This window comes from Canis lupus, chromosome 16 (assembly GCF_048164855.1).
Source record: "Canis lupus baileyi chromosome 16, mCanLup2.hap1, whole genome shotgun sequence".
Classification (NCBI taxonomy): domain Eukaryota; kingdom Metazoa; phylum Chordata; class Mammalia; order Carnivora; family Canidae; genus Canis; species Canis lupus.
This window is the reverse complement of record NC_132853.1, coordinates 42,534,083-42,548,037: the sequence shown is the minus strand read 5'-3', so window position 1 is coordinate 42,548,037 and position 13,955 is coordinate 42,534,083. Positions and strand designations below refer to the sequence as shown.

Sequence of the window (13,955 nt, the reverse complement as noted above, 5' to 3'; positions counted from 1 at the left end):
GCATGGAGCCTGCTTCTCCCTCCGCCTGTGTCTCTGCCTCTCTCTTTGCTCTCTCTGAATGAATGAATAAATAAATCTTAGAAAAAAAAAAAAAAAAGGTGAGCTACATTTACAACTTAGTTTGTTCATGTAAACTGCCATCAACATCCTTCAACATCCGTGACAGCTAAAGTGTGCATAGGGTTTGACATGCATTTTGTAAGAAATCGAAAAGAAGCAATTGCCTTTTCAGTAAACTTGGCTAGTTTCACAGTCTCTTGGTCAGTCATGCAAAGTCGGGGTAATCTGCACCTTGTATACATTGACCCATTCTGGGTGATGTTTCATCTTTTCTGCTTGCAGGGCAACTCAGGACATAAAGCCAAATGCTGTCTGATTAGAATTTTTGAAGGAGAACTCTTTGTAGATGACATCTGTCTCATTTAATTCTGACCATCCTGCTGCTTTAAGATCAAGTATAGCTTGGTTCCTGTCCTCTGCTGTCAGTCAGTGAGCATCTGCTGCCATGACCACGAAGCTTGGACATTGGCCCTGCAGAATCACCAGTAGGAGCCACAGTATTCCCATGCCCCCTCATTTGGCTTTACTTTTTATCTTGTCTTTCTGAGATTTCTATTTGTTTGTTTCAGGTGTGTTTCATAATTACCCATTAAAGCATTTTTATGAGGGCTGTTAAAATCCTTGTCATGTAATTTTAGCATCTCTGTCATCATGGTATTGTTATCTATTCAAGTTAAGATTTTCCTGGTTCTTGGTATAACATGTGACTTTTGATTGAAATTTGGACATTTTGGTTGTTAAAGAGATTTTAGATCTTCTTAAGTCTTCTATATTAGCATGTCTCTGACATTACTTTCTCCAGAGGAGAAAGGGGGTGCTCCTTCCTTACTGACAACCAAGATTGGAAGTCCAGTTTTCTCCACTTGGGTCTCTTCACCCTAAGGGACGATGATTGTTACTGCAGGGTGACTGTGGGAATTTAGACTTCCACTGGTGGGTGGCTGGGAGGGGCAAGGATGCCTCATTACTGTTCCTCATGTGACCTCAATTGATACTATGAGGAAGTGGCCATATTACACCTGAAGAGTAGTAAAAGTTGACTCTCCACTAGACCTCTGACACCACCCCAGCAGGGAAGTTCATCTTTATTTTTGAAAGATCGTTTTGCTAGGAATAGAATTGTTTTTGTCTTTCAGTATTTGAAATGCATTGTTATACATTTTCTAGCTTGAATTGTTTTTCTTTTTTTCTAAGATTTTATTTATTTAGAGAGAGAGTACATGAGTAGGGTTGGGGAGAGGAAGGGAGGAAATAATCTCGAGCAGAGTCCATGCTGAGTGTGGAGCCTGACAACAGGGCTTGATCCCATGACTCCAAGGTCACGACCTAAGCAGAAACTAAGAGTTGGATGCTTAACCAACCAATGCACCTCCAGCTTGCATTGTTTTTTTTTTTTTTTAATTTTTATTTATTTATGATAGTCACACAGAGAGAGAGACAGAGAGAGAGAGAGAGGCAGAGGGAGAAGCAGGCTCCATGCACTGGGAGCCCGACGTGGGACTCGATCCCGGGTCTCCAGGACGACGCCCTGGGCCAAAGGCAGGCACTAAACCGCTGCGCCACCCAGGGATCCCGCTTGCATTGTTTCTAATGAGAAATCTGTCATTCTTATCTTTGCACTTTATAAAATGTCTTTTTTTCTTATGCTTGGGATTTATTGAATTTTTTTGTTCTGTAGATTTATAGTTTTCACCAAAGATGTAGAATTTTGGCCATTATTTCTGCACTTTTTCTCCACCCACCCACCCCTTTTTTTCACTGGCATTATAATTAGATGTATTAGAGCGCTTAGTCGTTTCACAGCTTCCTGATACTCTTACTTATTTTCTGTTCCCCACTCCCTTGTTTTATTCTGGATAGTTTCTGTTGCTCTGCCTTCAAGTTTTTAAAAATCTACACATTATCTCATCTTAGGTGTAACTTTCATCTCTAAAAGTTCAATTTGAGTCTACATCTTCCATGTCTCCCTTCCACGTCTCCCTTTATAATAGCAGCTTAAATGTCTTTGTCTCCTAGTTCTAAACTTTTTTTTTATTTATTTATGATAGTCATACAGAGAGAGAGAGAGGCAGAGACACAACAGGCAGAGGGAGAAGCAGGCTCCATGCACCGGGAGCCTGATGTGGGATTCGATCCCGGGTCTCCAGGATCGCGCCCTGGGCCAAAGGCAGGCGCCAAACCGCTGCGCCACCCAGGGATCCCTGTCTCCTAGTTCTAAATGTATCATATTTTTCTGTATGCCTGGTAATTTTTTATTGGATGCCAAACATTATGAATTGTTAGGTATTGGGTTTTGATATTTTGATTCCTTTAAATATTTTTGAGATTTTTGCTGGACTCCTTTAACTTCTGAAAACAATTTGAGTCTTCAGGGCTTGCTTTTAAACTTTGTTAAGGGGGGATGCCTGGGTGGCTCAGCGGTTAAGCATCTGCCTTCAGCCCAGGGAATGATCCTGCAGTCCCAGGACCGAGTCCCACGTTGGGTTCCCTGCGTGGAGCCTGCTTCTCCCTCTGCCTGTGTATCTGCCTCTCTCTCTCTCTCTCTCTGTGTGTGTCTCTCATGAATAAATAAATAAAATCTTAAAATAAACTTCATTAAGGGGAACTTAATTTTTTAAGTTATTTCTATTTAATCCAACATGGGACTTGAACTCATGACCCCTCAGATCAAGAGTTGCATGCTCCTCTGACTGAGCCAGCCAGGCACCCCTGTTGAGGGGAACTTTAGAGTTTAGTCTAGAACTAATTATGCCCCACTTCTGAGGCATTACCTTTCTGAGTACTCTCTATGATGTCCCATGTGTGAGGATGTCTTTCCCCTCTGGCTAGTAGGAACAAAAATTATTCCTGCCCTATGTGATACTTGGGGGTTATTCTACATGTTTTCTTCTAGTTTGCATCCCTTCTTTGGGTATTTTCCTCACTGGCCAGTACTCAACTGACTGGACAGAGTTGAGTCCCATGCTGATGTCCAGAGCTTGCTCTCTCTGCAGCTTCGTCCTCTCCAGTACTCTGCCCTGGGAATTCTAGCTACACTGGCCTCACCAAATTGGGTACTCTGTCTCCTCAATTCAGTGAGTCGGCCAGGTCCTCTGGGTTCCATCCTCCCTGCTCTGTAGTCTGGAAAATCTCCAGGCAGTAAGCTAGAACTGTCAGAAGTCTCACCTGTTCATGTCCCTTCTCACAGGGATCCCTGTCTTGTGCTGCCTGTTGTCTGATGTCTGATAGCTATTGTTTCATATATTTTGTCTGTTTCTTTTTTCTTCAGCTAAGACAGCAGAAGAGATGAATTATTGTACACGTGTTACATTCAGCCACAAATGGAAACAGACTTAGTCCTGAAAGTCACAGGTCCAGAGCAAAGGACCAAGGAGGGATGGTTTTGGTGTGATCAAGTCTGGTCTCTCAGAGGTGGTCGTTGTAATCAGATGGTGATGGATGTTCTAGATCCCCTGAATCAAGCTCTAGAAAGTAGGCATGCAGTCCAGCAATTGGTACCAGCATCTCTGGCCTCTGGTTTTCCTTATTTCTGCTCCCGTGGCTCCATGCATGCACATGCTAGCGGTTTACTTGGACCTCTGCCTCATCTTTCTTCTTTTACGCTTCAGCCTGTGCATTCGCTTCTTCCTCCACTTGGCTCTCATGGCACAGAGGTTTCCAAGAAGATGGCGCTAAGGCCGAGAGTTGTCTGTTTTTTAAATAGGAAGAGAAGAAAGTTGAGAGCATTTCCATCTGTTGGCACTTATTTCCTCAGTGAAGAGGAATGTAAGAGCATCTGAAAATTTGGAATTGGGCTGGGATTTGGGAATTTAAGGTAGAGATTTTGAAGAGAAAATGGTGGGAAACAGGAAAGGGAGACAACTCGGGAAAAGTAAACAACTGGTTTTCTGAAAGGTGTTGAACCAAAACAAAAACTTTGAAGTGAAAATTCTTAATTTCTAGCTCAGTGGTTTGCCTAACACCTGACTCCATACAACAGTCCATTTTCTGCTTAAACTGTCCTGTGAACCAAGATTCATTGCCTCATGAGGCTGCTGGGTTGTTTTTTTTTTTTTTTTTTTCTTAAAAAAAATTATTTATTTTAGAGAGTGCACACACACCCATGAGCAAGGTGAGGGGGGAGAGAACCTAGGCTCCCCCACTAACCATGGAGCCTGACATGGGGCTCGATCTCATGACTCTGGGATCATGACCTGAGGTGAAATCAAGAGTCAGACACCCAACCAGCTGAACCACCCAGGCACCCCAAGGCTACTTACTCTTTTTATGAACAGGCTGATGCAGTGGGAATATAGGTGAAAAATATAGAATAGGTTGTAATAAGTACAAAGCGGGTCCCATAGGAATGCATTTATTCATTTGTCAGACATTTATTTAGCACTTAATGTGTGCTGGTTATTGGGCTAGATGTTAGGGAAGCAGAGGTGAAAGAGGTGTAGCCTCTAAGAGCTTCTAGTTCAGATACAGTGACAAGCCCAAAAGTTGTAACAGCACTAGGAATAATAACAGTGCTTGCCTTGAGATCAAGCACAGCTCTTAGCTCTGTATATACCATCCTAGTAGCTCCCCTTTCACATCTCGGACTAGCATCTCCTGAACTGAGTTTACCAACTTCTCTAGTCCCTATTCTCAATGCCCAAGTAAAAAATTAAACCATTTCTGTTAGAGATACCACTTTTCTAGTTTTATCCCCCCTCCCCCAAATGCTAAGAAACCTTTACATTCTTTCTGGTATTGTTTTTGTTTTGACTTTGTTTTCTGAAATTTCTCCTTTTGATCTTTGTAAATTTATTTTATTATTTAGTTTAATTCTGATGCCAAAGGTTGGGATTAGGTTCCCCCCAACCTTTCTGTGTCCACATGGAATCTATACACATAGTTCCATCTGTAATGTAATTCTTTACTAGTGGTTAAGAGCCATTCTGGAGCAAGACTGACTTCAGATTCTGGCTTCACTTTAATAACTGTATGATCTTGGGCAAATTTTGTATGTTTTGTGGATCTCATTTCTATTTTTTTTTTTTTTTAAGATTTTATTTATTCATGAGAGGCAGAGACACAGGCAGAGGGAGAAGTAGGCTCCATGCAGGGAGCCCGATGTGGGACTTAATCTTGGGACTCCAGGATCATGCCCCAAGCCGAAGGCAGACACTTTAACCGCTGAGCCACACAGGCATCCCTCATTTCTTCATTTTTAGAAAGGATCTAGTTGTATAATCTACATCCTGGGATAATCCAAATAATATGCTTTGTCTTTAATCTTCAAAAATCCTATGAGTTCTTTTTTCACAGAAAAATGTGGTAAGGGCAGCCTGGGTGGCTTCGAGGTTTAGCGCCACCTTCGGCCCAGGGCGTGATCCTGGAGTCCCACGTCAGGCTCCCGCTGAGCCACACAGGCATCCCCAATAAATAAAATATTTTTTAAAAAAAGAAAAGAAAGGGATCCCTGGGTGGCGCAGCAGTTTGGCGCCTTCCTTTGGCCCAGGGCACGATCCTGGAGACCCGGGATTGAATCCCATGTCGGGCTCCCGGTGCATGGAGCCTGCTTCTCCCTCTGCCTGTGTCTCTGCCTCTGTCTCTCTCTCTCTGTGACTATCATAAATAAATAAAAAATTAAAAAAAAAAAAGGAAAAGAAAAACGTGGTAAACTTTGACTTGATCCTGTTAAGATATAACTGTGGAAAACTTCAAATACAAAGAATTTAGGAGGGAATTATGTAATTTATTACCATGTTTATGCCAACTAATTTTGAAAATTCTATTTTCTAGTACAAGACAAGGTAGATTTGTAACTTTCATTATTTGGAAAATGGACTAAAAATAGCACATTTGATTTCTGTCCAATAAATGTTATATAAGCAAACATAATTTTCTTTAGTGTGTTTTGTGTGTGTGTGTGTGTGTGTGTGTGTATGTGAGTCCTTTTGAATTATGGGCTACCATGAATTGCAGTATTATTTACTTAAAAAGTCATGCTAGAAGGAATAACTGAATAACTCTTCCACCTTTTAATTTATTCAAGAAGTTGACCCATGTGACTATATAAAAATAAGGAAATTTGAAGGAAGACAGTAAACTAAAAGTGTTTATATTAGGGGATCCCTGGGTGGTGGCTCAGTGGTTTAGCGCCTGCCTTTGGCCCAGGGCGCAATCCTGGAGTCCCGGGATCGAGTCCCGCGTCGGGCTCCCGGCATGGAGCCTGCTTCTCCCTCTGCCTGGGTCTCTGCCCCGCCCCCCTCTCTCATGAATAAATAAATAAATCTTTTTAAAAAAGTGTTTATATTGGGATCCCTGGGTGGCGCAGCGGTTTGGCGCCTGCCTTTGGCCCAGGGCGCGATCCTGGAGACCCGGGATCGAGTCCCACATCGGGCTCCCGGTGCATGGAGCCTGCTTCTCCCTCTGCCTGTGTCTCTGCCTCTCTCTCTCTCTGTAACTGTCATAAATAAATAAAAAAATAAAAAATAAAAAAAAAAGTGTTTATATTATAGGTCAAATGGGGGGTGCCTGGGTGGCTCAGTCCATTAAGCATCTATCTGCCTTCGGCTCAGGTCATGATCCCAGAGTTCTGAGATCTGATCCCAGGGTTCTGAGATGGAGCAGCATCAGGTTCCCTGCTCGGTGGGGAGCCTACTTCTCTCTCTTTCTCTGCCCTTGAGAGTCTTGCGTGCTCTTTCTCTCTCAAATAAATAAAATCTTAAAAAAAAAAAAAGCCAACTGGTTAATGTCTGTACTATATTAAGAATACACTCTGCAAATAAATGGCCAAAGGGCTAGAAATAGTCCATGAAGGGGGTAGAATATGCGGGAAGCATGTCTTGGTATATTAAAAACATACAAATTGAGAGGCGTCTGGTTAGCTCAGTTGGTAGAGCATGCAACTCTTGATTTGGGGTTGTGAGTTCAAGCCCCATGTTAGGTGCAGAGATTTTTAAGTTTTTTTTTTTTTTTTTTAAGACTATTTACTCATGAGAGACAGAGAGAGAGAGAGAGAGAGAGAGAGAGAGAGAGAGAGGCAGAGACACAGGCAGAGGGAGAAGCAGGCTCCATGCAAAGAACCCGATGTGGGACTTGATCCCGGGTCTCCAGGATTACATCCTGGGCTACAGGCAGCGCTAAACCACTGCGCCACCGGGGCTGCCCCAGAGATTACTTTAAAATAAAATCTTAAAACATACAAATTGATACAATTTTGATATGTGATTTGCATCCTAGTGAAGTAGCATAAAGGTCAGTGCTGATGAGGTTGAGGTGAAATTATAATTGTTCTTTGCTAGGCATTATAAATAGCTAGGACCTTTTTAGAAAGTTGGATGACAAGGGTGGCTCCTTTGGTTAAGGGTCAGGGGTCCAACTTTTGATCTCAGTCAGGGTCATCATGAGTTCAAGCCCTGCATCGGCTTCATGCTGGGCATGGAGCCTACTTAAAAAAAAAGAAAAGAAAGAAAGTTGGACGATAGTACAAAGCAAGAGCCATGCAGATTTTCATTTCCTGTGGCCTAGTAATACCACTTCCTAGAATTTGTCTGTAGATAAATTCAGCCAGAGCATAAAGAGTATTATTTTGTCAAAAAGATATTAAGTACAAAAAATACATATCAATTGGGGCTTTCTTAGTTAGCAAAAAACATTTAGGTATCTATCACCCCCCCACCTCTCACCACCACTTGTCACAGGCTCCACTGTCACTTTCTCCTTCATAGATGGAGATAATGGAAATTATTCTTATTTTTTCATGAGAGACATTCACAGATTAATTGCACACTCTCCCTCCCCATTCCTTATCTATGTCTGTTTGCTGAAACAGAGAAGTCAGGAAGAGAGGGAACTGTAGTGGAGCAAGAACAATGAGACCACACTTGGCAATGACAGGTTCTGTTTAGAAATGTCAGTTCTGGAACCCACCCTTTCACTTGTTCTATTTTCTCTCCCTCCCTCCCTGCCTCCTTCCCTTTCTCGCCCTTCCACACCCTTGGAATAGTGTAGTCTGGTATATAAGCCATTCTCTTAATGCTTGCAAGGAAAGGAAAGGGATTTGCAAAGAGTAGCAAAGAAAAATCTGTTGACTCCCCAGTAGATAAAAGTGATGTTGCCATTCATTTTAGGAAGCCCATGGTTACTTTAGAAAGAAAATTCCAGTTACCTGTTTTATGACATGCTGGAATTAAGTTACTAAATGCAACATCATTCATACTCAAGGTACAGATATGGGGTGCTATGGTATTTATGAATGCCCGTGGGAAACCAGGTTCTAAGGGTTTAGCATTTTTCTAGGCCTAGCCTACATCTTAACCAGTGTACAGTGCCTACTTCTGTGTCTAAGTTGCGCTTTATAATTTACATAAGCTTTGATGGACATATCACCATTCATCCTCCCCCCAAAGACATTAGATTATTATATGAGATTCTGAACTGTTGAGAAATTCTTTCATAGCAACAATTAATAAAAAGATACTCATTTGGGTGGCGTGGTCAGTTAAGTATGGAACAATCTGAGTCTGAACTTGGGGATATGAATCATTACAGAAGTTCCATGTTGGAAACTTATGTCACCTTATTTAAAGATTGGATATTACTCCTTAGTGGTTTTATAATCTGTGTATTCAGTGGGAGAAATACTGAGCTCATTTAGACATTAGGAGTGGAAATGTATTTGAAGTCCTGTGGTGAGATGCTTGTGTGGTCAGATTCTGTACATAATCTTGATACTTGCATGTTATGTGAGTGCCAGGACTTCTATCTTTTCTTATTCTTTCCCTGACCTTTATTTATGAAATTAAATGATAGCAGGGGCTTCTGGTTGGTGGTGTTGGTTAAGTGTCTGCCTTTGGCTCAGATCATGATCCCAGGGTCCTGGGATCAAGCCCCCCACATTGGACTCCCTGCACAGCAGGAAGCCTTCTTCCTCTCTCCTGCTTGTGCTCTCTCTCACTGTCTCTGTTGCGGTCTCTGTCTCTCTCTCTCAAGTAAATAAAAATCTTTTTTAAAAATGATAGCAGATGAATGAAATTGGCACTTTATGCTATTCAGAGTTGGCAGAACTTGATAATAAGCAATAATTTATCCTGGATATTTAAAAAGATTTTGAGTAATCTCCACACCTAGTGTGGGCCTTAAACCCACTGCCCCCAAGATCATTAGTTGCACACTCCACCAACTGGGCCAGCCATGCGCCCCTGGATTTTTTTTTATTTTAAGATTTTATTTATTTATTCATGAGAGACACACAGAGAGAGAGAGACAGAGACAGAGACACAGGCAGAGGGAGAAGCAGGCTCCATGCAGGAAGCCTGATGTGGGACTCGATCCTGGGTCTCCAGGATCAGGCCCTGGGCTGAAGGTGGCGCTAAACTGCTGAGCCACCCGGGCTGCCTTTTTTTTTTTTTTTTTTTTTTTAAATCACAACGCAGATGCAGGTGTTTTCTTTCTGTGAGCGGTCTGTGTCAATCTATAAATCACCTTGTGTGGATTCGGGTGTCCCAGTGACTGAGAGCCAGCTGTTGGGTGTTTTAACTAAACAGCTTGCTCCTAGTTGGCTGTTCAAATCCCAGTGAGAGGTTTTAGCTGCTCCAGGGAATAGAACAGGAATAGAGCATCCAGGGTGAAGATTTTCGCAAGGCCTTTCGTGACCCGGTTTAAATTTGTTGAGACTTTCCTGCTTTGGCTTTTTCCTATAGGTGCCAGAGTTGATCTGCTTCAGATTTGCACAAATGACTCATCTTCCTGTCATATTTCCTTAGACTGCAATGACTTAAGATTATCTTTGGGTTACTGTTAAACATAGTTTCTCTACCGCATGTGTTGGGAGAAATAAATAGTGGTATTCACATTCAAGCCTGTTTCTGCCTGCCTCATCCTCATTGATTCCTATGCTCCATAGAAAACTCTGTTCCTGATAATGGCATTTTAATGATTCATTATTTTCTGTGGGAGGAAGCTTGTGACCTTCTCTTGTCTTTTTTCCTTCCAGAGGAAATCTGGAAAAGTTGTAAGCAAAACATCGTTCCTCTAAGAAAATTCTGGATACCAGAAGTTCTGGATAACAGGTAAAGAATATTTAAACTTGGGTCATTCCGATAATCACCGATAATCTGCAAAAGTAAACTGGGAGAGAGAAGTGTGCTTTGGGTCAGGGATTACAATAGGGAATTTTTTTTTTTTTTTTTTTTTATGATAGTCACACAGAGAGAGAGAGAGAGAGGCAGAAACATAGGCAGAGGGAGAAGCAGGCTCCATGCACCGGGAGCCTGACGTGGGATTCGATCCTGGGTCTCCAGGATTGCGCCCTGGGCCAAAGGCAGGCGCTAAATTGCTGCGCCACCCAGGGATCCCTACATTAGGGATTTTATATATATATATCACCTCATTTAAATGATTTTTAGCAGGATTCTGGGCATAGATCTAAGAATCTCAGATTCTGAGAATCTGAATCCTTCAAAATGCTGTTTTAAATGGATTTGCCTATTGATTGGATTTAATGTCCTCACAGTTTAGTTTGGAAACATTTTTAATATCTGCCATAAAGTACAGCAATACACAGGATCCTAGAATCTCCTATGCTGTGCAGCCCAGCTAGGGAGTGTCTATTTCCTTTCTTTTTTTTTTTCTTTGATCATTGCCAGTTATTTGTAGCTGTATCATCTTAATTCTTTTTAATACTTTGTCACCGAGTCCAAAATTTAAATTTCCTAATACAGCGTCTCTTCACACTGGAGTCTGCCCACGGCCCATGTGTCCCCATTGTGTTCTCAGTGCTAGTCACCATGAGTGGACAGAATAAGCCTTACTATACTCTGTTCTGTTTTTTTTTTTATCTGTATCTCACAAAGAAGTCTTATGAAATAATAGTATACATAAAGAATCCAGTATGCTGGGTCTGAGAAATACATCTCAGATGATAGCTACAATTTTACCTTTGGGACCAGGGAAGACATGAAAGCTGACCAGACATCCTAGGATGCTGCAGGCCCAAACAAGTGCTCCATAGACTGAGGTAAAGTGTCCTACCTGACATAGGAGAGACTGAGATGCTCTTTCTTTTGTCATTCTAACATGAGCCTTGAAGTTAGATTTCAGGTATTCAGAAGAGTAGTTCCTAGAGGTATCATCAAAAAGTTAAGTTATTCAGATTTTCCTTTGGCATTTTCCCATTTTTATCAGGGCAAACCAATTCGGTCACCATGAGTTGGAGCTTCCTGACTCGCCTGCTAGAGGAGATCCACAACCATTCCACATTTGTGGGGAAGATCTGGCTCACTGTATTGATTGTCTTTCGGATTGTCCTTACAGCTGTAGGAGGGGAGTCCATCTATTACGATGAGCAAAGCAAATTTGTATGTAACACAGAGCAGCCAGGCTGTGAAAATGTCTGCTATGATGCTTTTGCACCCCTCTCCCACGTGCGCTTCTGGGTATTCCAGATCATCCTGGTGGCAACCCCCTCAGTGATGTACCTGGGCTATGCCATTCATAAGATTGCCAAAATGGAGCATGGAGAAGCAGACAAGAAGGCAGCTCGGAGCAAACCGTATGCAATGCGTTGGAAACAGCACCGGGCTCTTGAAGAAACAGAAGAGGACCATGAAGAGGATCCCATGATGTATCCAGAAATGGAATTGGAAAGTGAAAAAGAAAATAAGGAGCAGAACCAACCTAAACCCAAGCATGATGGCCGACGGCGGATTCGGGAGGATGGGCTTATGAAAATCTACGTGCTGCAGTTGCTTGCAAGGACCGTATTTGAGGTGGGTTTTCTGATAGGGCAGTATTTTCTGTATGGCTTCCAAGTCCACCCATTTTATGTGTGCAGCAGACTTCCTTGCCCTCATAAAATAGACTGCTTTATTTCTAGACCTACTGAAAAGACCATCTTCCTTCTAATAATGTATGGTGTTACAGGCCTTTGCCTGTTGCTTAACATTTGGGAAATGCTTCATTTAGGGTTTGGGACAATTCGAGACTCACTAAACAGTAAAAGGAGGGAACTGGAAGATCCGGGTGCTTATAATTATCCTTTCACTTGGAATACACCATCTGCTCCCCCTGGCTATAACATTGCCGTCAAACCAGATCAGATCCAGTACACCGAACTGTCCAATGCTAAGATTGCCTACAAGCAAAACAAGGCCAACATCGCCCAGGAACAACAGTATGGCAGCCACGAGGAGAACCTCCCCGCTGACCTGGAGACTCTGCAGCGGGAGATTAAAATGGCTCAGGAACGCTTGGATCTAGCAATCCAGGCCTACAGTCACCAAAACAACCCCCACGGACCCCGGGAAAAAAAAGCCAAAGTGGGGTCCAAAGCTGGGTCCAACAAGAGCAGTGCTAGTAGCAAATCAGGAGATGGGAAGACCTCCGTCTGGATTTAGTCTTGGCTGGGCTTAAAACTTGTGCTTTTCATAGTTTATGGTAAGCAGCGGCTCACTGAATAATGACTTCCATTGAGTAAACATTTGGCTCTGGTTATCTTCAGAGATGCTGTTGGCTCATGATCCAAGCTCAGGGGACTCTGAAAGCGGGGCTGGGACAAGGGGGAAGAAAAGGGGAAAACACAGTGTTCCTGGGCACATATTCCAGCAATAATACCGTTATGGAACTCTACATTTGTGTCTTCCAGATCTGGAAAAGAACAGATATATTTAAATCATTCTTGTTGAAAAGTTTTTGTATGTACAGTATTATGGTACTTTTTTTAGTATGAGAATTTTTTTTGTATTTGTATATTGGACCACTGTAGTTATACTTTTATATTAAAGGAAAAAAATCCTTAAGGTAATGCCTATCAGGCTAGTGTTATTACTTTTGTTCAGCAAATTCTACCCTGGGTTTAAAGTTTTAATAGATGCCACACCTAATAAAAGTGCCTCTTGTGTTGCAGAGAAGATTTCAGATATGTAAGGAGCCAGAGGAGGAAGCATCAATTTTCAGTCTTGGAAAGAAAATCCACAGTAGGAGGAGGTTGAGATCTTTTCTCCTTTACTTAAGCAATCTTTGACTCTCATTCATGAACCCAGACTTGAATCCAGTCTTTAAAAATCTGTTTGTGTTTGCAAAGGATAGAAATGATTCACTGCAAGATTCCTTTAATTATCAAGTGTTACCCGTATATGCCTTGTTGGTGTGTATATAATCTAAGTTCTTTATAAAGGCTGATACACAAAGATATCCCCAGTCTGATAGCAGTGCAGAGACCCTGACCAGAGTTGTGACTAACATTTCTCTATTGCAAAGCAAAGCCACTCCTGGAAAATGAACCCCACTACACTGTTTAGTTGTGGCCCTACTTGATTTGCCTTAAATCTCTATCCTGAAACTTGCCTCCCGGGTTTCTTAAGAAACCAGTGATATTTTCTTTATATGTTAATATTAGAGATAAAAAAAATTCCCTTATAGGCTAAGAATACTCAAAGCTACTTGCACTGCATATGACAGAAAGCCTAAGTCCGAATTCCTAATTTTTGTAATTTACTGTGAAGCTTTTATCATTTCTGTACTTCTGCCTATGTAGATTTTTGTGTGGAAACCAGTCAGAACGAGGATTCTACCTGTAAATAGACCTAAAGAGAATTTCAGTATTTATTCCCTATAGGCATATATTTTTGTTAATGGCTAGCATTAGTGTTCACATAACACCCATAATTTGCAGTATTTTATTGATGTTTTTGGTCCTATTTTATGTTGGAGAGCTTTGCTCTCACATCATGTTCACATCATTTATCTCAGAGTTTATGAGCATCTGAGTAAGAGCTTGATAAAGATTTATAGGAAGGGGCCTTTTTTTCCCAGAAAGCATTTTTGTTTGAGTGTCTCACTCTTTTCTAAGAGAAGACAAGCCACCTCTGACTTTGAAATTCTAAAAGTATTATTTTTTTTATGTCTTAATTTTAGAATGTCAA

At 41.7% G+C, this 13,955-nt stretch overlaps 1 protein-coding gene across 3 annotated transcripts in view; it reads left to right on the top strand.

Annotated features, from left to right (window-relative positions):
* The window catches only part of GJC1 (gap junction protein gamma 1), a 46,738-nt gene extending 33,899 nt beyond the window's left edge, over positions 1-12,839 (top strand). For all 3 annotated transcript variants that reach the window (XM_072780895.1, XM_072780894.1, XM_072780893.1), the window contains exons 2-3: positions 10,028-10,103; positions 11,218-12,839. In XM_072780895.1, coding sequence (XP_072636996.1) covers positions 11,238-12,428 — 1,191 coding nt within the window. In that variant the 5' untranslated portion in view covers positions 10,028-10,103; positions 11,218-11,237 and the 3' untranslated portion in view covers positions 12,429-12,839. The remainder of the gene's footprint in view (positions 1-10,027; positions 10,104-11,217) is intronic.
* Positions 12,840-13,955: the final 1,116 nt, after the last annotated feature.